The sequence below is a fragment of the Capsella rubella genome, unplaced genomic scaffold (genome assembly GCF_000375325.1).
Source record: "Capsella rubella cultivar Monte Gargano unplaced genomic scaffold, Caprub1_0 scaffold_5, whole genome shotgun sequence".
Lineage (NCBI taxonomy): Eukaryota > Viridiplantae > Streptophyta > Magnoliopsida > Brassicales > Brassicaceae > Capsella > Capsella rubella.
The window spans coordinates 5,687,084-5,709,331 of NW_006238919.1; the positions used below are offsets into that span (position 1 = coordinate 5,687,084).

At 41.7% G+C, this 22,248-nt stretch overlaps 3 protein-coding genes and 1 pseudogene across 4 annotated transcripts; 3 read left to right on the top strand and 1 right to left on the bottom strand.

Moving 5' to 3' along the window:
* The first annotated feature begins 846 nt into the window (after positions 1 to 846).
* Positions 847 to 15,387, top strand: LOC17887047 (probable peptide/nitrate transporter At3g43790). Of its 2 annotated transcripts, none has more exons than XM_006293179.2 (17): positions 847 to 1,011; positions 1,112 to 1,152; positions 1,234 to 1,294; positions 1,482 to 1,584; positions 1,668 to 1,770; positions 1,876 to 1,929; positions 2,012 to 2,074; positions 2,178 to 2,227; positions 2,322 to 2,397; positions 2,591 to 2,770; positions 3,016 to 3,103; positions 3,240 to 3,325; positions 3,420 to 3,527; positions 3,623 to 3,667; positions 3,792 to 3,880; positions 4,064 to 4,107; positions 4,348 to 4,607. In XM_006293179.2, exons 1-17 carry the CDS (start codon positions 867 to 869, stop codon positions 4,434 to 4,436), a joined length of 1,425 nt encoding a protein of 474 aa, XP_006293241.2. In that variant the 5' UTR covers positions 847 to 866; the 3' UTR covers positions 4,437 to 4,607. The 2 variants fall into 2 exon arrangements, with proteins under 2 accessions (XP_006293241.2, XP_023638636.1); XM_023782868.1 differs by lacking the exon at positions 847 to 1,011 and adding an exon at positions 15,352 to 15,387 and having other exon boundaries at positions 1,090 to 1,152; positions 4,348 to 4,439.
* Positions 5,799 to 6,640, top strand: LOC111830626 (uncharacterized protein At3g60930, chloroplastic-like). The gene is made up of 2 exons (XM_023783111.1): positions 5,799 to 6,369; positions 6,474 to 6,640. The coding sequence occupies exons 1-2, from the start codon at positions 5,799 to 5,801 to the stop codon at positions 6,638 to 6,640; spliced, it is 738 nt and encodes a 245-aa protein (XP_023638879.1).
* LOC111830532 lies at positions 7,154 to 8,209 on the top strand. The gene is made up of 2 exons (XM_023782870.1): positions 7,154 to 7,228; positions 7,300 to 8,209. The coding sequence occupies exons 1-2, from the start codon at positions 7,175 to 7,177 to the stop codon at positions 7,813 to 7,815; spliced, it is 570 nt and encodes a 189-aa protein (XP_023638638.1). The 5' UTR covers positions 7,154 to 7,174; the 3' UTR covers positions 7,816 to 8,209.
* LOC111830627 lies at positions 8,422 to 13,477 on the bottom strand (annotated as a pseudogene).
* Positions 15,388 to 22,248: the final 6,861 nt, after the last annotated feature.

The following is a 22,248-nucleotide window of genomic DNA, read 5'->3' on the forward strand; positions in this document are numbered from 1 at the left end:
AAATTTCTCTGGTCCCAACTCGGACCAGTGTAATTTTAATCACATTTTGATAAAATAATAAGATAATAATTTTTTTGAAAATCCTTTGTAAATATATAGTCCCATCAATATTATAAATTAATAATTAGGTAAAAATTTCAAAATATATGTATATATAGACACTTTAGTTTTTGTTAGATTTTATTTTTAAATGTTTTTGGAAAAACTTTCCAAATTAGGAAAATCTCTCTATAAATGAATAATAATTAATTTATCGATAAATTAATAATAATTAATTTATCGATAAATTAAAACCTCTATAAATTAATAGATTTTCATGGTCCCAATATTATTAATTTATAGAGGTTTTACTGTAGCTCCCAAATGTTTTGGTGATTGTCAATTTGACATTACTAGATTTTTATAATTAACGTTTAATAAGGAATTTTAAGACCAATTACTAGATCATTACTAGATTTTTACACACGTTTATTTGATACTTCAAATCAACTAAATCTCTTACCAAATGAAATTAATTTCTCTTATTTTAAAAAATGAAAATTTGGAAATTATTTTTTATGAGTTATAATAAATTTTAATTTTAATTTAAGTTTAAATATAGATAACCCGTCCATCGGACGGGTACTAAACTAGTAATATATATTACCAGACGACCACAAAAAAACAAAACTAGTAGTATTAGTACCACTTAGATTAAACAAACAACAACATCCACCCACTGAGATATTTTGGTTCTTTAGAATCTTTTCAGCTTTTCTTGACGCCTTTAAGAATATAAACTTTTCTAAAACATATTTACATGAAAATTAAATATTATCAATCAACGTATTATTATAACACTTCTCCGACTCGGTGGTTCCAATACCATGGCCGATGATGATGAGTCACGAACCAACCTGTTAGAGAAGAACGAAGCTTGCCCTGGCTGTATCATTGATCAAACTAAGAGACAGCAACAAGGAGTCCCTTACTTACACCTCTCTTTCATCTGGCTTGTCTCACTTTGCACTGGTTAACAATTATTTCACTTTTAGGAATTTTTACAAACACTTGCTTGCAAAGTGATTCATACTCATGTCTATAACTTTTTTTTTTGTGTGGGTTATTTCAGCTTTACCAATATCTTCTCTGTTTCCATATCTTTATTTCATGGTAAGTTTTAGTTAACACTTTCAAAATTGTTTTTTTTGGGACTAGTTTGGTTTTTGTAATGTACAAATGTGTTTGTGGCAGATCAGAGACTTTGGTATTGCTAAACAAGAAGAAGATATTGGTTTCTATGCTGGTTTTGTTGGTAATTTTTATTCTTGTCTTAAATCTATTTGTTGTTGTTGCTTGAGTACTAATCTTGAAAGCTTTCTTGATGTTTCTTGAGTACTAGTCTTAGGCTATTTGTTATTGCTTGATCAATAATCTTGGAAGATTCTTGATGTTTCTTGATGTTTCTTGATGTTCTTGATGTTTCTTGATAACTTTGTTAGGATCATCATTCATGATTGGAAGAGCTTTGACATCTATCTTCTGGGGGAAGTTAGCTGATCGATATGGTCGCAAACCGATTATTCTTATTGGGACTTTCTCAGTGTACAGATTCATCAGAGTTTAGATTATTCATTTTTTTTCTTGTTTGCAGAGTTTTTTTAAATCAGCTGTTTGATTCTTTTCAGGATCATATTCAATACTCTCTTTGGTCTAAGTACAAGTTTCTGGCTTGCGGTTTCCTTTAGATTTCTTCTTGGCTGTTTCAATTGTTTACTTGGAGTTATAAGGGTATGTCTTAGTCCTTTGAAGGATCATCGTAAGTGTAAGGTTTCTTCGGTTTGCTATGTTGCATTTACTAAAGATGGATTCTATTGTTCTTTTACCATGTTTCAGGCATATGCTTCAGAAGTTGTTAGTGAAGAGTACAACGCTCTTAGTCTTTCTGTTGTAAGGCTTTTATCTAGTTTTTTTTTTTTTTTCGAAACATCGCTATTGCCGCCAATTTTTACTTTATCTTGCATTTTCTCAGGTAAGTACATCGAGAGGTATAGGATTGATACTAGGTCCTGCTATTGGAGGCTATCTTGCTCAGGTACACACACTTGACTCTAGAATCTGATCAGTAAACATATCGAAAAACTCGACTTTTCTTTTCTGCTTAGCTGACTTGGTTTCTGTTTTCATGTTTTGTTTAGCCTGCAGAGAAGTACCCAAATATATTTTCTCAGAGTTCAATTTTTGGGAGGTATAGTACATTTACTATTTCTTTCTCCATCCATTTTTCAAAATGCTAGCAAATTTGGTTTTCTCAATAGGTTCTTGATGTTGTGCTTTAACAGGTTACCATATTTTCTACCGAGCTTAGTTATATCAGTCTATGCTACTGGGGTTTTCATTGCTTGCTGGTGGCTTCCTGTGAGTATGATAAATAAGATAATGTACTTTGTTATAAAGTCTTTGCAATGCTGTGATCATGAAATGAGTTCTTTTGAAGTTCAAGAGCTATAGTGTGATGTATGACTTAACCATATTATGATATAGATGAAGCTAAGACTGAAAATGTTAACTCACAACAATAGGCTTATAATCTCTTTATAACTATATGTAGGAAACACTACATACCCGATGTGGAATTGCACGCGGAAGACTAAATGATGATGAAAGCAGAGGAGAAGGACTTGATGACCAGAAGATAATTAGTAAGCCTAGTCTTCTGAGGAATCTTCCATTGATGGCTATCATCATTGTATATTGTGTTTTCTCCCTCCAAGAGATAGCTTACTCAGAGGTAAGATATATAGTTACAATTCTATTACCAAAAACTCATTTGATTATCTTAAATTGTAGCTTTTTGGTTGGTTCTTTACTAGGACATAACTAGTTTTATAGGTTCCTCTCTTTCAAATATTCGTCGCGGCTTTACTTTAAGATATCGATAATTTTGGTGCTCTGTCGAGAGTATCAGTAAAAGTTTTAAACTTTGCATAGGAAATTTTATTTATGAATTTACCCTTTTCTTGATACCTTTGCAAGATCTTCTCACTCTGGGCAGTTAGTGATAGAAGCTATGGAGGATTGAGTTTCTCATCCCAAGATGTTGGCCAAGTTTTAGCTATATCAGGTCTATATCAAGATCTTCTTTAACCTACATGGTCTATGTTAGTATATAGTTTTACAACTCTGTTTCTTTCGTTTGTTATTGTCTATCCATATCTCTCTTTGGATGTTCCTCATGATTTGAGTTACCATATTTTCAGGACTTGGGCTTCTATTGTTTCAACTTTTGGTATACCCACCTTTAAAGAAGGCCCTGGGACTTCTTGTGCTTATACGTCTTTCCGCGGTAAAACCGTGGTTGAAGTTTCTTGATTTGTGAATGATGGATCTTTGGTTTGTTATAGTGAGTCTTGCTGATTTTTTTACATTGTGATGTTCAGGTATTGTTGATACCGCTGCTTTCTTGTTACCCCTATATAGCTTTGCTTTCTGGGATGACTCTACATTTGGTGATAAATTGTGCATCTATCTTGAAAAACGCTTTGTCTGTGAGTTCTTGTTATAACCCTTAGGCTTTTTGTGCTTAATATCTCCTTATTGAACAATAAGCAAGATTTGAGATAAGTTTCTGTGATATGTGTAGATCTCTCTAGTCACTGGACTGTTTATCATGTTGAACAAGGCTGTGGTATGGTTCTTGGACTTGTGTATTGGTGCACCCTTTTCTTTACCTTTATAGCTATCGATGTTTTTATATCGGTGACTTCATCTGCCGAGGCTTATGCTTATTTTTCTTTGGTATGACATCTCAGCCTCAGAATCAGAGAGGTGCTGCTAATGGCATTTCTATGACTGCAATGTCTGTTTTCAAATCATTTGGCCCTGCCGGTGGAGGTGCCCTGTAAGTATTCTTGGAAATTTCGATATCTTTATGTAACACTATAGCAGAAAAAAACACACTCAAATTCTTGCAAATACTAGTAACAAGTACAAGATATATACAAGCTTCAACGTTCTACTTCTTGAACTACGTTTTTTGTATTTTGCTAATTCTCATTTCTCCTTTGTTTTGTTAACTCTGCAGATTCTCATGGGCGCAAAAGAGACAAGACGCGTCTTTCCTTCCAGGTGAAAATTTGGCACCCAAGTATTAGCGATAAATATCTCACATTGGAAGTTGAGTAGGATCATGACTAGTAGTCTCTCCACTCACAACCAATTAGTTTTAAGTTGGAAGCCCATAATCTAATACCAAGTTCATGTTAACTTAAAAACATTATAGCGGTGTTTAGAAACCCGCGGATCATCATCGAATATTTCATCCGAAAAGACGGTGTTTGAATCTCTCTTTGAACAATACACACGTAGGTGATGAGATGGTGTTCTTGGTGTTGAACTTGGTACAGCTCGTAGGATTGATTCTAACGTTCATACCTTACATTTCCCAAATCCAGTAAGAGGTAAAATTTTATTCACTACTCTTTCTCCTTATAGTGAGGTTGAAATGTGAAAATTCATTACAAGAATGATTAATAATGTTCAAATGTTTATATGTAATATAATTTACTAATTGTTGACTTAAACTCAAGGTTTAATATCTTTCTTGTCAAAACGAATGATACATTTTGTCTGTAACGGGTCAGTACATTCTACTTTAAAATTTGTGGTGTTTTTGCTGATGCTTAATAGAATTCATAGAGACTAAATAAACCTACATGAGATTAAACAGACATAGAGCCGGCCCAAACGCCAAGCCCATGAAACATATGCTTGCGGCCTTTCTTTTTATAAAGCATTTTCGACCCTAAATTTCCAAAAATCTCTCTAGTCTAGTGGTATAAACTTCGCTATGAGGGTAAAAGGTCGCTCTGACCAGACACTATGCTCTTCTTTTCTTCTACGACTAACTTGTAAGGCTTCACGATATTTCAAGTTTTCGCAATAGTACCTAAAGTTAAACCGACGATGGTGCTAGTCTTTTATTCATAAAGATTAGGCATTTCAATGAACATTATCCCTTTCAAAGACAAGCTCTCTTTTCGTAACTGTGGGAGCTGAAATCCACGAAGTGGAAACGGGTTTAACTTGAGTGGGTTCCTGATTCCCTGTCCGAACTCGTGAGTAATATAGCGAGAAACGAAAAGAAAACTGTTTTGCTTTATTAAGTCCATTCACAAGAAAATTCGATCCCTTTTACACTTTGTCCTAACCCTCTATTTATACAACGATGGCGAGTAATTACTATTTCCCCGGACTCCGCTCCGTGAATCTCGCCTTCATTAAGACGTCCTTTGACCTGCAGATGGCCCGTTTCGATTCTTCTCTTTAGCCATTCAAATTCCTACTGGACTTCTCCCAATGGGCCAGGTGATTCCGGAAACGGGCTTTTGCTCGCGGGCCGTCCTCCGAAGTGGGCTGCCGAGCCGGGTACTAATTCAGGTACCCACAGTAAGCCCCCCAAGTCTTGCGAAGTGGTTTAGTTCGGGAGACTTAAATGCGGCACAATTAAAGAAACTGCGATTTCCGAGTTTTGATATGATTGATTTGTTTTCCCTCGAGGTTTCCTTTTCGGATTCCCGTGCCCTGGTTTTGCCGCTTCGAAATCCCTAGGTTGTCGGGTATAAAGACCACGACCTTATAGCTTTCCTAGGCAATCATCACACCACGGCCGCCGAGACAATATAAAGGTAAACTCCTTTTCCTTCGTTTTCTTTTTAGTTTTCTCTCTCGTCTTCGTCTTCCTCTAGTTTCCTTCTGCTTTCTCCGGCAAAACCGAATAGCTTTCGAATCTTCTTACTTTCCCTCTTGCTTGCCTCGCCATGACTTCGCCGAAGCAAGCTCCACAAGCCGGAGACACTTCCCTCTCCGGGCAATTCAGTCCTCATCCCCGATCAACTATCGCCGAGGAGGACCTTGTACACGTGAAGTTCCTCTGCGGCCTCACGTCGGAGACGGAGCTCATCGCTCCGGGAGACGATCTTTCACCGGAGGACCCTCCGCCCGGTTATTGCTGCGCCTACGAGATCTTTTTCTCGAAGTGCGGCCTCTACTTCCCTCTGCCGGAGCTTCTGGTGAAGGCGATGTTCGCCCTAGGCGTTGCCCTTCCCCAGCTATGCCCGAACTTTGTTCGGACCCTTCTCTGCCTGCAGACCCTGGCGGAGGAGCACGGCTATCTCATCACCTTCCAAGACATACTCCACCTTTACACGATAAAGAGTGGCCGGACCAGGGGGACTTTCTATCTCAGCCCGTTGGCCGGACTTCGGGTTTTTGACGACTTTCCCGGGAAGGACGAGCAGTACCGGGGCGGCTACTTCTTCTTCCCGATCAACCGGGATACCTTTGGCGACCTGCAGGAGCTATTTTTCCCGCATTGGTCCCAAAAACCTGGTAGAATTGCGAGGAGATTCGAAAGCTTTCTGCATCTGAGCTCTCCCGTTCATTTTCATCAGTTCGGAGTAATAACTCTATCTTTGTTTTTTTTTTTTTTGCAGCCTCTCTTGACCGCGGGTTCCTGTCCGAAACCTTCGCGGATTACTTCGTCACGTTCGGTGGCGGCCAAACCGCGTGGGATTCTTTTACTTGCCCTAGAATTCGCGAGGCCGGAGCCCGCATTCGCACTAGTTTTCTCACCATCTCCTCCCCCCCAAGCTGCACCTAGGAGCGAGCTTACAAAAAGAAGATGGAGCTGAAGGAGAAAGAGCTGAAGAAGAAAATGGTCGCTGCGCTATCGGGCACCAAAACCCAAGCTCCCTCGAAAGAGAAGTCTTCCAGTTCAGCCGTTCCTCCAGAGGGCTCAGGTCGCGAAGTGATAACTTTGCCTGACAGCGACCTCAGTGCCGACTTCCCCGCCCCTCGTCCAGTTCGTGAGGAGGGTCAGTCCAGTGGTACTAAGAAGAGGAAGGCAGCAGATCCTGCGCTTCCTACGTGTGCGAGCTCCCGCCTCCGACCTGAAGAGAAGGTTGCCGAAACTCCGGCTCCAAAGGGCTCTTCACCCGCGGGTCCGAGCTCCGCCGACCCGAAAATGACCCCGAGGCGCGAACTTCCAGGTAAACCATTTATCAATAGCTCGCTCTTTCTATATATATGTTTCTCTAGATTGACGTAAAACATTTTATTAGCTCCGCCGAAATCCTTGGCGGACATGATGAGGAGCTTCAGCCGTCCCGGAGCTCGGGTTCCTGCCTTTAAGGACATGTCCTTGAGCAACCGGGAAGACTACTTCCGCTTCGCCGAGAAGGTTGGCGAGGTAAGATTGCTTTCCTTTACTTCGCAAGTTATCTCCCCCCTACTTTATAAACACTTTCGTTCTTTCGGCAGATGCTCTTTGAATTCAACAGCTCAGTAGCCCAGTACGAAGAGCAGCTCTTCGCCAGCCCCTCCGCCACAGAAATCGGGGCCCTTCAATCTCGAATTGCAGACTTAGAGAAGGAAGTGAAGAAATACAAGTCCCTGGATGCTGCCAACCGAGCCGAGATGGAGAGGGCGGCTAAATTCAGCAAGAAACTCAAGTCCGTCGAGCTCGACCTACAGATTGCTGAGTCTGACCTGGAAACTTGCCAAGACAAGTTAAAGCTGGCCGGGGAGCTTTACCTGAAGGCGACCACCGCTGAGACGGAGGCGAAGAAGGAACTCCAGGAGATTAAACTCAGAAACCAGCTCCTGGAAGCAGGGAATGGCTCCGAGATGGAAAGAGTTCGAAGGGAGGAGCGGAGGAAAACGCGAGCTGAGCTTCGGGAGACAATCGATAAGATCGGGACGCACCTCGAGCTGCAGAGATCACTGCCAACCGGATGTTGGTGGAAGAAATCGAGAAGGGCGAGATTGCCGACCTGAAAGAGGAGCTCGAGACCTTGAAGGCTGATGAGAAGGCTGCTCACCTCGAGGCTGAAAAGGTAAAGGATTTGAAGTTTGACCCTTCATCACTCACTGCCCTTTTGGCAGATACTCCCCCCGAGCTCGGGCCCGACCCCACTTCCGCTCCCCTTATGATCGAGGAGCCTACTTCTGATCCTCCTGTTGTAACGAATCAGGAACTGGAGGCCATCAAGCCGGGCCTTAGTAAGGAGGTCAATGACTTTATGAATGCCGGGGGTGACGAAGCTTTGGTGGATGAGGCGGCTGGCATTCCTCTGAGTTGTTCTGAAGCCCCCGTTGCGGACCCCGAACTTGGCACTCCTCTGGTTCGTTCCGAAGCCCCTACTGCGGACTCCGGGGTTGTTTTGGTCTTAGACCCCCCTCTATGTCTGTGACTTTTTTTTTTTTTTTTGCGTTCTACTTGCTCTCCGAACTCGATGGATCACTATGTCTTGAGTGTTTTTGGCCACGGAGGCCGCACTCTTTTCCCTTTTTTGCTTTGAAAAGAAACTGCTTGTTTTCTCTTTTTGCTAAGTTATTTTCGTTGACTTTTGTGCCAGCTTCCTTAATATGAAATTTATATTATTACTTAGCTGAACTCGACAAACCGAGCTGCCTACGTACCCAATAAGGGATCAAGCACACAATAATTCGATTACAAGTGTTACTATTTTACTTTAAAAAGTATAGAATCGCTTCAGATGCAGGGCATTCCATGACCTGGGGATCTTTTTTCCGGTCAGCTCCTCCAGGCGGTAAACCCCGTTACGTACTTCGGACGTGATTTTGTAAGGGCCTTCCCAGTTTACGCCAAGTTTTCCAGCGTTAAGCTCCTTGGTATTTTCGTAAACCTTCCTTAGCACGAGGTCACCCACGTTGAGGTCGCGACCCCTCATTGTTGGCCAGAAAAAACCGTATCGCTTAACTTTGATTACTAGTGTTCGAGCTCCCGCATGGTCTCCGTTGGGCCCATCATGGATTGACCTCATCACTATCCCCGGCGACTCCCCCGCAATGCAAGTTAAGTAAGGACCCCCAATGCTACGACCGAGTAAACCCTCGTTATGCAAGCAGAAACGGGCCGAGATAGTTCTAACCTTTCGAGCTTGCCATTTATCCGTAGGTAGCTCGCCCCTTCTTAGGTAAGCTAGGATGGGGGTTTTCCAGTCTAACTCCGGGTTTTCCTCCGGGAGATCCGAGAAACTTCCCGGCCCTTCCCCCTGTGTTCTTCGCCACAAGGGAGCCGGGCTGTCGGAGTTCCGGCCAATGACTCGGTCGGTTCTTCGCTCGTGGGAGCAGGAAGATCCTCCGGTATTGGGGCATTCCTTCGAGGTCTAGCGACCCTGGAGGGTATGACGGGCATCTCAGGCACTATTTCCCCTCTGTCGAGCCGTCGCTGCATCGACCTTGTCAAGACATTCACCTCGCTCAAGCACACACTAGGGCGCTCCAGGACCTCTACCGGAATAATCCGTGTGTAGGCAGGGTCGGAAGTTGAGGCGAGAGACACCAATGAGTCGGCAGCTGAGTTCTCTGCCCTAGGAATTTTTACTAACTCGAAGTGCTCGAAACGTTCGGCTAGTTCCCTCGCTGCGGCTAAGTAGGCTCCCATGCGCCCGTCCTTTGCTTCATACTCCCCCGAAAGTTGGCTCGCCACAAGCTGCGAGTCGCAGAAGGCGCGAAGCCGAGGAACTCCAATCCCTATGGCGAGCCGGAGCCCAGCCAGTAGCGCCTCATACTCAGCTTCGTTGTTCGACGCATCGAACGCTCATCTAAAAGATTGTTCAAACACCTCGTTGGTGGGTGCGCAAAGCCTCACTCCGACGCCACTCCCTTGTTTGGACGAGGCTCCGTCCACATGCATCGTCCATGGTCCTTCCTCCTTGCCTTTTGTGCCGGCGATAGGCAGCTTGATTATGAAATCGGCGAGTACTTGCGATTTGGCGGCAGTTCGAGCCCGGAATTCTAGGTCATACTCGATGAGCTCAATTGCCCATTTTGCCATCCGCCCGGACTGACTAGGACTATGGAGAATAGTTCGCATTGGCTGCGAAGTTAGAATCACGATCGTATGAGACTGGAAATATGGTCGGAGCTTCTGAGCTACGGTGACCACAGCCAAAGCTAATTTCTCCATCATAGGGTAGCGAACTTCGGCTCCCATAAAGGTTTTGCTCGTATAGAATACCGGCCTTTGTTCCCCCCCTCTCTTCCCGTACTAATACCCCGCTCACCGCGTGCTTGGATACGGCGACATACAAGAATAGAGGCTCCCCAAGCTCGGGTTTAGCAAGAACAGGAGGGTTAGACAAATATTGTTTGAGCTGCCCAAATGCTTCCTCACACTTCTCATCCCACAGAAAGTTCTTGTTCCCTTTCCGGAGGAGTTCAAAGAAAGGCAAGCATTTATCTGTGGACCTCGAAATAAACCTATTCAGGGCCGCAATCCTCCCAATCAGGCGTTGGACTTCACGGAGGCTACGCGGCGAACTCATCGACAGGAAGGCTTTAATCTGCCTAGGATTCTCCTCGATTCCCCTCTCTGTCACAATATAACCCAGGAACTCCCCCGAGGGGACCGCAAACGTGCACTTGGTCGGGTTCAACTTCATGCCGAATTTGTTGAGTATCGCAAAGCAGTCCTCGAGATGTCCGACGTGCTGGCTGGATTCCATCGATTTCACCAACATATTGTCAATATAAACCTCCATAGTTTTTCCCAACAGCTCGGCAAACATCATGTTCACTAACCGTTGGTAGGTAGCTCCGGCATTCTTCAACCCGAACGGCATCACCTTGTAGCAGAAAGTACCTCGATCTGTGATAAAAGATGTCTTTTCCTGGTCGTCGGGGTGCATCATGATTTGATTATACCCTGAAAAAGCGTCCATGAATGTTAACAATTCATGACCCAAAGTCGACTCTACTAGTCGGTCGATGTGCGGGAGAGGGAAACTGTCCTTCGGGCAAGCCTGATTCAGGTCGGTGAAATCGACGCAAACCCGAGACTTGCCATTCTTCTTCTTGACTACCACCATGTTCGCCAGCCATTCCGGGTACTGGACTTCCCGGATAAGGCCGGCTTCGAGCAGGCGGTCTACCTCAGCATTCACCACGTCAGCCCGCTCTTTGCCCAATTTCCTTCGTTTCTGCCGAACTGGCTTGAAATTGGGGTTGACGTTGAGTTCGTGAGTTATCACGTCGGTGCTAATACCAATCATCTCTTTTATCTTCCAGGCAAAGGTTGTCTTATTTCTTCGCAAGAAGCTAATTAACTCCTCTTTCACCTCGGGAGACAAGCCTGCCCCAATTCTTACTTTTTGGTCGGGGAATAACTCATTGAGCTCGATTTCTTTGTAGAGGTCGCCGTTCATCCTACTCTTCATTGGGTTTCTGGCGGCCTCGAGCTGTGGTTGCTATTGGATCAGGAGTTTGTGCCCGGCCAGATAGCAGCTCCTGGCCGTACGCTGGCTACCCAGTATCTCACGAACTCTGTTAGGCGTCTTAAACTTAACGCATTGGTGATAGGTGGACGGAACCGCCTTCATCTGGTATAACCATTGAGTTCCTAGAATAGCATTATAGGCCGCTAGTCGTTCGAAGACGGTGAACTCTACCATTTTAGACACCCCCTGCGCGGCAACCGGGAGGGTTATTGTTCCAAGGGACATCGAGGTTTCGCTAGTGAATGACACCAGGGGAGCTGGAGGTCCGATAATGTGACTCCTGTCTATGCCCATTCTCGTAAGGGTGTCCAGGAAGATTAGGTCCACCGAACTCCCTGTGTCAACCAATATCCTACATACTTCGTGGTTTGCCACATCCAAGGTAATGACTAGCGCATCATCATGAGGGGCGTCAAGGTCCTTCGTTTCCTCTTCCGAGAAGGTTATCTCGGGGTACACCTCGCACGTCTTCTGCCTCTTCGGAATTGACCCGCTCAGCTTCCTCTGATGATCTTTAATAGCCCTAATAGAATTTCAGAATATCCTGGACCCACCCATAATCACATCGATACGCTTCTTTGCCCCTTGGGGGATTTCTTCGATGAGTGCCTTTGGTGTTTTGGCCGGGGGGAGCTCCTCTTCCTCGGGAGCTGCTTCGGCTACGAGTTGGACCGCATTCTATGCTTGGTCGAGCTCATCGATCGTTATATCCGGCATTCCCCCGTTCATGAACCTTTATGCGAGCAGATGCATGAGTTTCTTGCAGTTCCGAGTGGCGTGTCCAGCCACCTTGTGAAGTTCGCAGAAGGAGTCATCTTCCTGTTCCTCCCTGGTCCACTTATTGCTGGGTAAGGTCCCATTCTTGCCCCGCGGTCTGAATCCTCGTTTTAACGTGGTGCTCTTCGGACCCCCTTTCTGGTGATCCACAGCGAATGTGGCAGGCCCCGGTCTTTGTCCCTGCGAGCCTCGCCTAGCTCCTTGATCAAAGCTCAGCTTGGGAGTTACTTTGTATTTCTTAGCGAGTGCGGCTTTCTCCTCCTCTGCCACGATCCAGTTCGATGCTCGGTGAAGGGCGTCCTGGACACTGGAGGGGCGGTTGACCGTCAACTCTTCCCTGAGCCGAGATTCGTGCCACAACCCATTCTTCAGGGCGGACAATACCGCCGAATCGGGAAGCCCGGGAATCTGGACCATTATCTCTTTAAACTTAGTAATGTAAGACCGTAGTGAATCATTCGGACCTTGACTTAGATTCCATAGCTGAGCATCGGTCACACCAACTCCTATGAAACTTGAATACTGCTTCACGAATGTAGTGGAGAGCTGGGTGAAACTATCGATCGTGCCCTCCTGAAGCGAAGCGAACCATAGGAGGGCTGGCCCGACAAATGTTTCGGTGAAGAGCTTGCAATACCCCGCATCTTCCTCATGAGGCTCGAAGTCCACCCTTCCAACCGTGAGGAGGAAAGTGTGAAGGTGAACTTTGTGGTCCCCTTTCCCCTCATAACTGAGAAACTTGACTTTTCGTGCGTCCTTGATACGCATTGTCGAGATTCTTGGTGAGAAACGAGTTCGCTTTGATTCCTCGATAACTCGGTGATGTCCGGAGCGGAGCTCGTCGCGTGATGGACCTTTGATTGCATGGCCCGGATTTCATTCTGGAGGAATGAAATTTCCGGATTGGGCACGATCGCCGCCCTGTACCGGGGCGGAGTGCGGATCGGGGGGAGTGCGGATGTGACCAGGCGTGGATTTCCAACTCGCAGGGGGTGGAGTTTCCCGGCCTGAGTCCGGAACAACTACCCCCTGTGGGAGCGCTGATGCCGACAAACCAGCCTCTCTTGACTGGTTTTCCGCTGAGTTCGCAGTATTTGGGGGGCTGGCCGCCCACTCCCCGGGTACGCTACTGGTAGCGCCCCATCAAAATCGAGCATCCGTGGCCTGCGGAGCGTGGTTCCGACAGACGCCCCCTCCACGAGCGCGTCCACCTGGGCTGCGTTGGCGTTGTGGGCGTTGGACAGCTCGGAGACGGTTTCGGCCAAGGTGGCCATCTGAGCGGTAGACCGCTCCTCGAATCCTTCGAGCTTCTCCGAGAGTGCGGCCGTGGCTGACTGCTGCTGTTTTGTCTTCCCAGACAAATCCTGCAACAACTTCTGAATAGAATTGAGAGTTACCTGGCTATCGTCGCTCGACATCTTGCTCGGCTGCTGACGGGAAGTCGGAAACGAGGAATCGGTGGGTTAGGGAATAAGGTCCCCACAGACGGCGCCAAAATGTGGGAGCTGAAATCCACGAACTGGAAACGGGTTTAACTTGAGTGGGTTCCTGATTCCCTGTCCGAACTCGTGAGTAATATAGCGAGAAACGAAAAGAAAACTGTTTTGCTTTATTAAGTCCGTTCACAAGAAAATTCGATCCCCTTTACACTTTGTCCTAACCCTCTATTTATACAACGATGGCGAGTAATTACTATTTCCCCGGACTCCGCTCCGTGAATCTCGCCTTCATTAAGACGTCATTTGACCTGCAGATGGCCCGTTTCGATTCTTCTCTTTATCCATTCAAATTCCTACTGGACTTCTCCCAATGGGCCAGGTGATTCCGGAAACGGGCTTTTGCTCGCGGGCCGTCCTCCGAAGTGGGCTGCCGAGCCAGGTACTAATTCAGGTACCCACAGTAACCACGTAAAACGGTTAATTTGCGAAAAAGTTTAATAGACAAGCTCTCTCCGTACCGTAACACACGAGACCACAATAGTTTGATAAAAAAAGTAGTTTCATAGACAAGACAAGCTCTCACTCTAAAATTAAACATCCGATAAATTTTTCATCCTTAAATATATTTTCAAGAAAGTGTGCTATATATCTGAAAATTAAAACTGAAACATGTATACCTTTTGATCACTGAACCAAGGATGTTCCACGATACGATCAATCACTATCTTAAATCTTTTTCATATATATAATTTAGAATTAGTCAACAAGCATTCCTTTAGCTATTCTCATTCACATCTCAAATTATGATAAAACATTACCTCACTAGGTTTATACCTCTACTCAACTCCTTTAGTTTGTATTTTGAATATAAACATCCCAAGGGATCATATATTTCTTATATAGAATCGAGGATTTAGGGTTTGAAGTAAATGCTAACTAATAACTAATAATTTTACGTATATTCTTACTTCTACTATAAAATGTGATTCTGTCAAAATTATGCATCGATAAATATTCGAGAATTATACATTTTCTTGGCACCATTCCAAAGTATTGTCCGACTTCAACCGCTAAAATCCAAATCCGACCCATCTAACAAAATAAATTGCTTGGAAACGTATCCTCAACGGACCAACTTAATAAATATAATTTTTATCAAAGCTACTTGATGTTCTGTTTAAATAAGTATAAAAATAAATATCAGCATGATATAACTTCCCTTTTAATTATAAAAAAATGATCCTCAGACAACTTTTATAACGTGGTAACTACATGATCAAGTTAGAACTATAGTTTTTATGCTCAGAACTAGCAAATGAATCTAGAACTATAGGTTGTTCAATGGTGCGTACACCAAGTGCTAATAACTCAATTGGTAAAGATCTCTGGCAAAAGCTTAGAGGTCGCCGGTTCGAGTAGTGCTTGGGACGAAACCATATAACATGCTTTAGTTTCGGGCCTGAGGGGATGTATGGGCTTCGGCCCAGAACCTCTTTGATTATTCAAAAAAAAAAAATGGTGCGTACATGTAGAACAACAACAACAAACAAACTTATAGATTGCTTAATTTAAGAGCAGTTAGAAATTCAAATACAAGTAAAGGTACTACAACAACAAAAAACAAACAAACGAAATAGCTTATTATATACCATAATGACCTTATTAGTATTATTGTTATGATATAAAACTCAATGAAATAAAAGTCCACAATAATAGTAAGGCAACAGCCAAAATGTAACAGCATATATATATAGTAACATACGTACCTCTTCTTCTTCTTCTTACTTCTTTCTTTTCTAATTTTTGTTGTCACCTTTCTTGTTCTCTTTGTTGTACTCTTCCAATTCATTAAGCCAAAGATCCGCAAACTCGCAATCCTTGCAAGCATCAAACCAAGGCCCTCCTCGAGTATAATGAACCGCCTTAGGCTGAGTGGTTGGATCATTCTCAACAACACTATTGTGCCCTTCAAGAAAGTTGCACACAAAAGGAATAGATCCAATATCTTCATCCTCAAGCCACTGAAACCTATGAAGAAAGGTTTCATATGTAACTAACTTTTGATAAAACGCTTGATTAAGTGAATAATACAACCATAGGTTTGCAACCGGGACATAACCGGATCAAATACGTAACCGAATGTACCGATATATATAATCTAATACTCCCCCTCAAGATGGAGAATACAGATGATGTAATCCCATCTTGGATAAGAGATGATTGTATTGAATGTCTGTGAGAGGCTTGGTAAGCATGTCAGCGAGCTGATGTTGTGTGCCAATGTGAGGAACCTTCATGAATCCAGAAGCCACCCTTTCCCGCACTACATGGCAATCTCTTTCAACATGTTTGGTGCGCTCGTGGAATACTGAATTGTTAGCAATATGCAGAGCAGCTTGGTTATCACAATACATCACAATTGTATCAGCAAGAGGAACATGCAAATCTTCAAGCAGAGAATTGATCCAGAGCAGTTCACAAGTGGTATTGGCCATACTTCTGTACTCTGCTTCTGCAGAACTGCGACTAACAATGTCATGTTTCTTGGATTTTCAGGAGATCAAAGAATCACCAAGAAAGACACAGAATCCAGAAATGGATCTACTTGTTTCAGGACAGTTTCCCCAATCAGCATCTGCAAAAGCACGAAGAGTAAGAGTCGATTTTGCAGAGTAAAAGACTCCCTGACCTGGATCATTCTTCAAATATCTTAAGATCATGTATGCAGCAATCAAATGAGGCTCTCTTGGTGCTTTAACATACTGACTGAGTTTGTTTACTGCAAAACAAATGTCAGGTCTTGTGACTGTTAAATAAACCAGCTTGCCAATAAGTCTTCTATAATCAGAAGGATCCGGAAGAAGCTCGCCACTCTCATCACTGAGCTTCAAGCCTAACTCCATTGGCGTAGGATCTGGTCTACATTTAAGAAAACCAAACTCTTCAAGTAACTCCAATGCATACTTCCGTTGAGAAACAGAGATCCCTTCTTTTGATCTAGATATCTCCAAGCCCAAAAAATATCGCATCCTACCCAAATCTTTGAGTTTAAATTCTCTAGCAAGAAAATCTTTTGTCTTGGCAACTGCAGAATCCTTGTTACTCACTAACATTATGTCATCCACATAAACCAGCAGAGCAAGAAAACCGTCATTATCTGATTTCACAAATAGTGTTGGATCAAATGGTGATTGAATGAAACCATTCTGAAGCAAAACAGTTGAGAACTTGTGAAACCATTGACGAGAAGCTTGCTTTAACCCATATAAAGATTTAATGAGTCTGCAAACTGGTTTCTCACGTAAAGACTCCCCTTGTCTTGGAGTGTATCCCTGTGGTAATGACATATATATCTCTTCTTCTAAGTCTCCATGTAGAAAGGCATTTGTGACATCCATTTGGTTGATGCTCCAGTTGTGAATTGCAGATAAAGCAAACAGTAACCTAACTGTTGTAAGCTTGGCTACAGGGCTAAAGGTGTCCAAGTAATCAACTCCTTCCCGTTGTGTGTATCCTTTAGCCACTAGACGAGCCTTATACCTTTCTATTGATCCATCAGACTTATATTTGATCTTATACACCCTTTTACAACCAATGGCATGTTTTCCTTCAGGTAAAGAACAAATTATCCAGGTAGATGTACTCACAAGAGCATCCAATTCCATGTTCATCGCATCAAGCCAATGTTGCAACAACACTGCCTCTTTGAAAGTGTTTGGTTCTTTTTCAGAAATAATGGCAAAACAGAACAGACGATACTCAGGAGAGAGTTTATCGTAGGACAAATAAGCAGAGAGAGGATGAGCATCATCATGAAAAGAAGAAGAGGAAGAAGGATGTGTGCTGATGTTAGAGCAATGGTACTGTTTTAGATAGCTTGGAGCCCGTGTCTCTCTGCGTGGTCTGAGTGTGTTTCCCATCTCATCCTGAGTATGATCAGTTCTAGTTTATGTATTTGGTGGTGTGTGTGTGTGTGTGTTCTAGAACAGTGTCAACCTCAGTGATAGGACCAACTTCACCATTTTCAACATTAAAATCATCATAAATTTGAAAATTCTGTGAGTTTTGATTTTGTAAAACTAGAACCATAGAATCATCAAAGAAAGGCAAAGTAGGACTAACTGAATTTTTAAAGAATGGGAAAATATTTTCATGAAAAACAACATTACGAGTAATAGAAGTAACATTAGACTCAATATCTAAAACCTTATATCCTTTAAAACCAGATTCATAACCAAGGAAGACACATTGCCTAGCTCTCTCAGTAAATTTATGCCTATCATGTTGTTGTGTAGATGCATAACAAAGACAACCAAATACTCTAAGAAATGAATAATCTGGAATCTTCTTATATAGAACTTCAAAAGGACTTTTATCTTGTAAAACAGGGGATGGGGTTCTATTAATCAAAAATGCAGCAGTAGAAACACATTCAGGCCAGTATGCAAGAGGTACATTAGACTGAAAATATAAAGATCTAGCCACATTCAATAGATGTTGATGTTTTCTGTCCACCACTGAGTTTTGTTGAGGGGTATAAGCACAAGAATGATAATGAAAAATACCAAGTTTTCTAAGTAATTCTGTAAATTGCAGTTCAGGTGCATTATCAGATCTTATGCTTTTGATTTTGAAACCATAATGATTTTTAACAAGATTTATAAATTCTGGAAACACCTTAGAAACATCACTCTTTAAACGCAAAAAATAAATCCAAGTCATACGAGTGCAATCATCAAAAATTGTAAGAAAGTATCTAAAACCTTGAACAGAAGTAATATGAAAAGGACCCCAAACATCAATATGAATCAAAGAGAAAGGTTCCTCAGAAATATTTTTATTAATATTTGAAGGAAAAGGTAAACGTTTTTGTTTTGACAAATGACAAATCTTACAATGGAAATCTGAAATTTTCTGAGGAAGATTTAAATTGAAAGACATTGTTTGAACTCGAGAAATAGAAGGATGTCCTAAACGCTGATGCCAAAGCTCAGGAGAAATAGCAACAAAAGCAACATGATGTGTATCAGGGAGGTCCTGTTGGTTTAAGAGATAAAGATCATTTGACTGATCCCCTTTACCAATCATCCATGCGTGAGTATGATCCTGAATAAAACAAGCATCATGATAGAAATGCACATATAAGTTTTTGTTTGTTTTTGTTAAAGAACTAACACTAATGAGATTAAAAGCAAAAGAAGGAACATAGAAAACATGATGAAGAATGAGACTATCACTAAGTTTAACTGTTCCAGCTGTGTGAATAGGAATTGTGTTTTTGTTTGGGAGTGTAATTGTAACATGATCAACTCTGTAGACATTAGAAAACATACGCAGATCACTGCAAATATGACAACTAGCTCCAGTATCAAGAATCCAGACATTTGGTGAAATAATAAGGCCTAGTTCGAAAGCAGAAATATAGTGAGAAGGCACAGATTGTGTACCTTGAGCTGAAATAGAACCATGATGTTTAGAGGCAGGTGGTGGACGTATGACTTGATACGGAGAACCTTGAAGCTGTCTGTTTAACTGAGTAACTAACTGATTAACCTGTTCTCCACTATTGGAGTTATTTCCCACATAAAAGTTCCTTCCAGAATGCACCATATTGACTGAATGATTAACTTGTGAAGATTCACTAGTATTGTTTCCAACAGAAGACTGGTTGATTGGTGCAAAAGAGTGATTAACAGAAGATTGCCCATTAGAAGACTGTCCAACATGTGCATAGGGAATGCCATTGTAAGAGATTAAATGATTATCTGGCATTTGAGACTGAGCCTGGGGATAGTAATCTGAAGATTGTTGATGGGGCATTTGTTCTTGAGGTTGATAATACACCATGTGAACACCATTATGTGTATTATATTGTCCTTTAGACTTGTCTGCATTGTAACCTGTAGTAGATGGCACTTTGTAACCTAGAGGATATCCATGGAGCTTATAACAACGTGCGACAGTGTGACCAAGCATTCCACAATGAGTACACAGAGGACGAGGACGCCCCTGTGGATAGCCCTTATTTTTCTGATAATTCATAGAAGCTTGAAACACTGCAGATTCTGGAACAAGTTCAGGTGCAGGCATTGAACAATTAAAACCTCTTTGTTGTTCATCTTGAGCAATGAAGTTGTAAATCTTGGTGAACTCTGGAAGTGGTTCCATCATAATAATCTGTCTACGAGCTTGAGTGAATGATTCATTTAAACGCATCAAGAATCTAACAATGTTGCATTTCTCATAAAGCTAGATCCAGCGATCGTTGCAACCACAACTACAATTACCACACGTACAGGAAGGCAATTCCTCAAAATTCTTCAGCTCTTCCCATAGAGTTGTGAATTTAGTGTAGTAAGCACTTAGATCTAAAGAACCTTGATGCAAACGATCCAATTGATCCTGAACACTATAGATCTTGGACAAATTACTTTGTTTAAATCTCCCTTCTAGATTCAACCACAGCAAACGAGCATCATCAAAAAACACTGTACCAGATCCAATTTCATTCGAGACAGAGTTGGTAATCCAAGTACATACCATGTCATTACAACGAGTCCACGATCCGTAATCAGCATGCGCCGGAGCAGGTTTGACAGTGGTGCCATAGATGAATCCAAGCTTGTTGTTCGCGTTTAGAGCTTTAACGATCGAGCGACGCCATGTATGATAGTTGGATTCACCGGTGAGCTTATCAAGCACCAGATTCACACCAGAGTTGTCAGCAGCATGAAGATACAACGGATTCTCATAAGGATCGGAACTCTGAGACGGTGGATTCGGTGGATTCGACATCGCGAAGACGAATTTGGACTGGATTGAAGTAAAATCGGAGAAACGCGATCGGAAGGAAACACGATCGGAAGTAAAACAAAACCGATTTGAGAAATTGAGCTATGAAAATGAAGAGAATGAAACAGAGAAGAAGAATATGAAGAAATCAGAAGAAACAATCAGAGATTCAAAGAAAACGAGCTTGCGGAAGAAGATGAATGAAGAATGATGACGAAGATGAAATGCTCTGATACCATTTCAGATGTAACTAAGTTTTGATAAAACGCTTCATTAAGTGAATAATAAAACCATAGGTTTGCTTAAATACAATCAATATAACCGGGACATAACCGGATCAAATACGTAACCGAATGTACCGCTATATATATAATCTAATAAAAGGCACCTGTCTGAGTATTAACAACTTCAGGTGTCAAGGTCTTGTTCTTAGGATGTCCACAATTGTAAAGCACCATAGAAGACCAGTTCTTCCTCGGGTAAACAGTTTGAACCGCGCCATTGTTGTTGCTCATTGTCATTGTTGTTGGAGACATTATAGTAACTCGTAACTGTCATTAATATCCTTACGAAACAAAAGTTAAGTTAGCTATCATCTCATTACACTAAGCTAGAAACAAAGATTGAAGTATCTTTAGATGAATGAAGTGACAAGAATTGAAACAAAAGCAGAGAAATGAAGAACCAAAAAATTCCAAGAAATGAGGAAGAAAGAATCTTAGTACCTTGGAGGCTGGAAATGATGATGAGCTTGAGAAAGGGATGTATGTGGAGGGATAAAGGCCGAGAGTGTCATCTCTTTATTTTTGAAATTATTATTTTTGATCATAAAAATTTTAAATAAATTTTTGGAAATATTTTATAATATAAAGTTTGGTTTCAAAGTTAGGTTTAAAAATAATAACTAACAAGAAAATTAAAATTTTAGCGAAAAAGGATTATAACAATATAAATTTTTATTAAACATATATAATCGTTAGTCATAAAACACGATTATCAAAACGAAATCTTATACTGTAATAAAGAAAACAATTATAATTAATCAGGATAATAGACACAGCTCTAGATAGGAAATTTCAAAAAATCATAATTAACGAATCGAGAAATTTTACAAAAGAAAGGAGTATCTATACTATTAATTTTACAAAATAAGGAATAAAAAATTGAAACTCTTTTTATTTCATAAAAAACGGTTTTTATTTAGGCATTTTTAGAAGAAAAAAATTATATATTTTGCCATGAACAGTGTATAAATTTGTAAAGAACGCCACTTTCTCACATACTTTTTCCCGAGTACCACAAGACTTGTGCATAAAAACTATATTACCCTCATAATAAAACAAAATAACAAATAAAATAATCAACTAAGATACATTCTCTCACATATACTCTCTCCTCTACGTTACATGCACTCTTTCTGGTTTCTTTCCCTAAGCTTCCATTTTTCTGTTTCCAACTTTTTTTCTTCATATTCACGAACTTCTTCCTCCAACTTTATCTAATAGATATTCAATCTACTAATATACAAGTTATTTTTACAGAATGTATCTCAACAACGACTTGATTTCTCATAAAACAACAAAAGTTCTACAAAGGTATTTTTGTGTAGGGTTTTGATAATGGATCGCATTTTTAAAGAAACTGAAGAGATACATGCTAGGAAAAAAAGAAGAAGAAGAACGAGTAATTTTAAGTTAGATACTGATATTATGTTGCTACTTTTGTCGACCATTTCAAGGATTCAATATTTCGCACTGCAGATACCACACCAAATAAGAAAACCAGCTACTAGACTTGGACATGAATACATACAAAAAGCATTGGTCGAGGAGGATCGCGACACTTTTCGACGTTTGTATCGCAATATCCAGAAGTATTTTTTGAAACTGTGCTCTATTTTCAGATTGGAGATGGGTTTAAAAGACACAAGATATGTTTCAGTTGAAGAAATGCTTGCC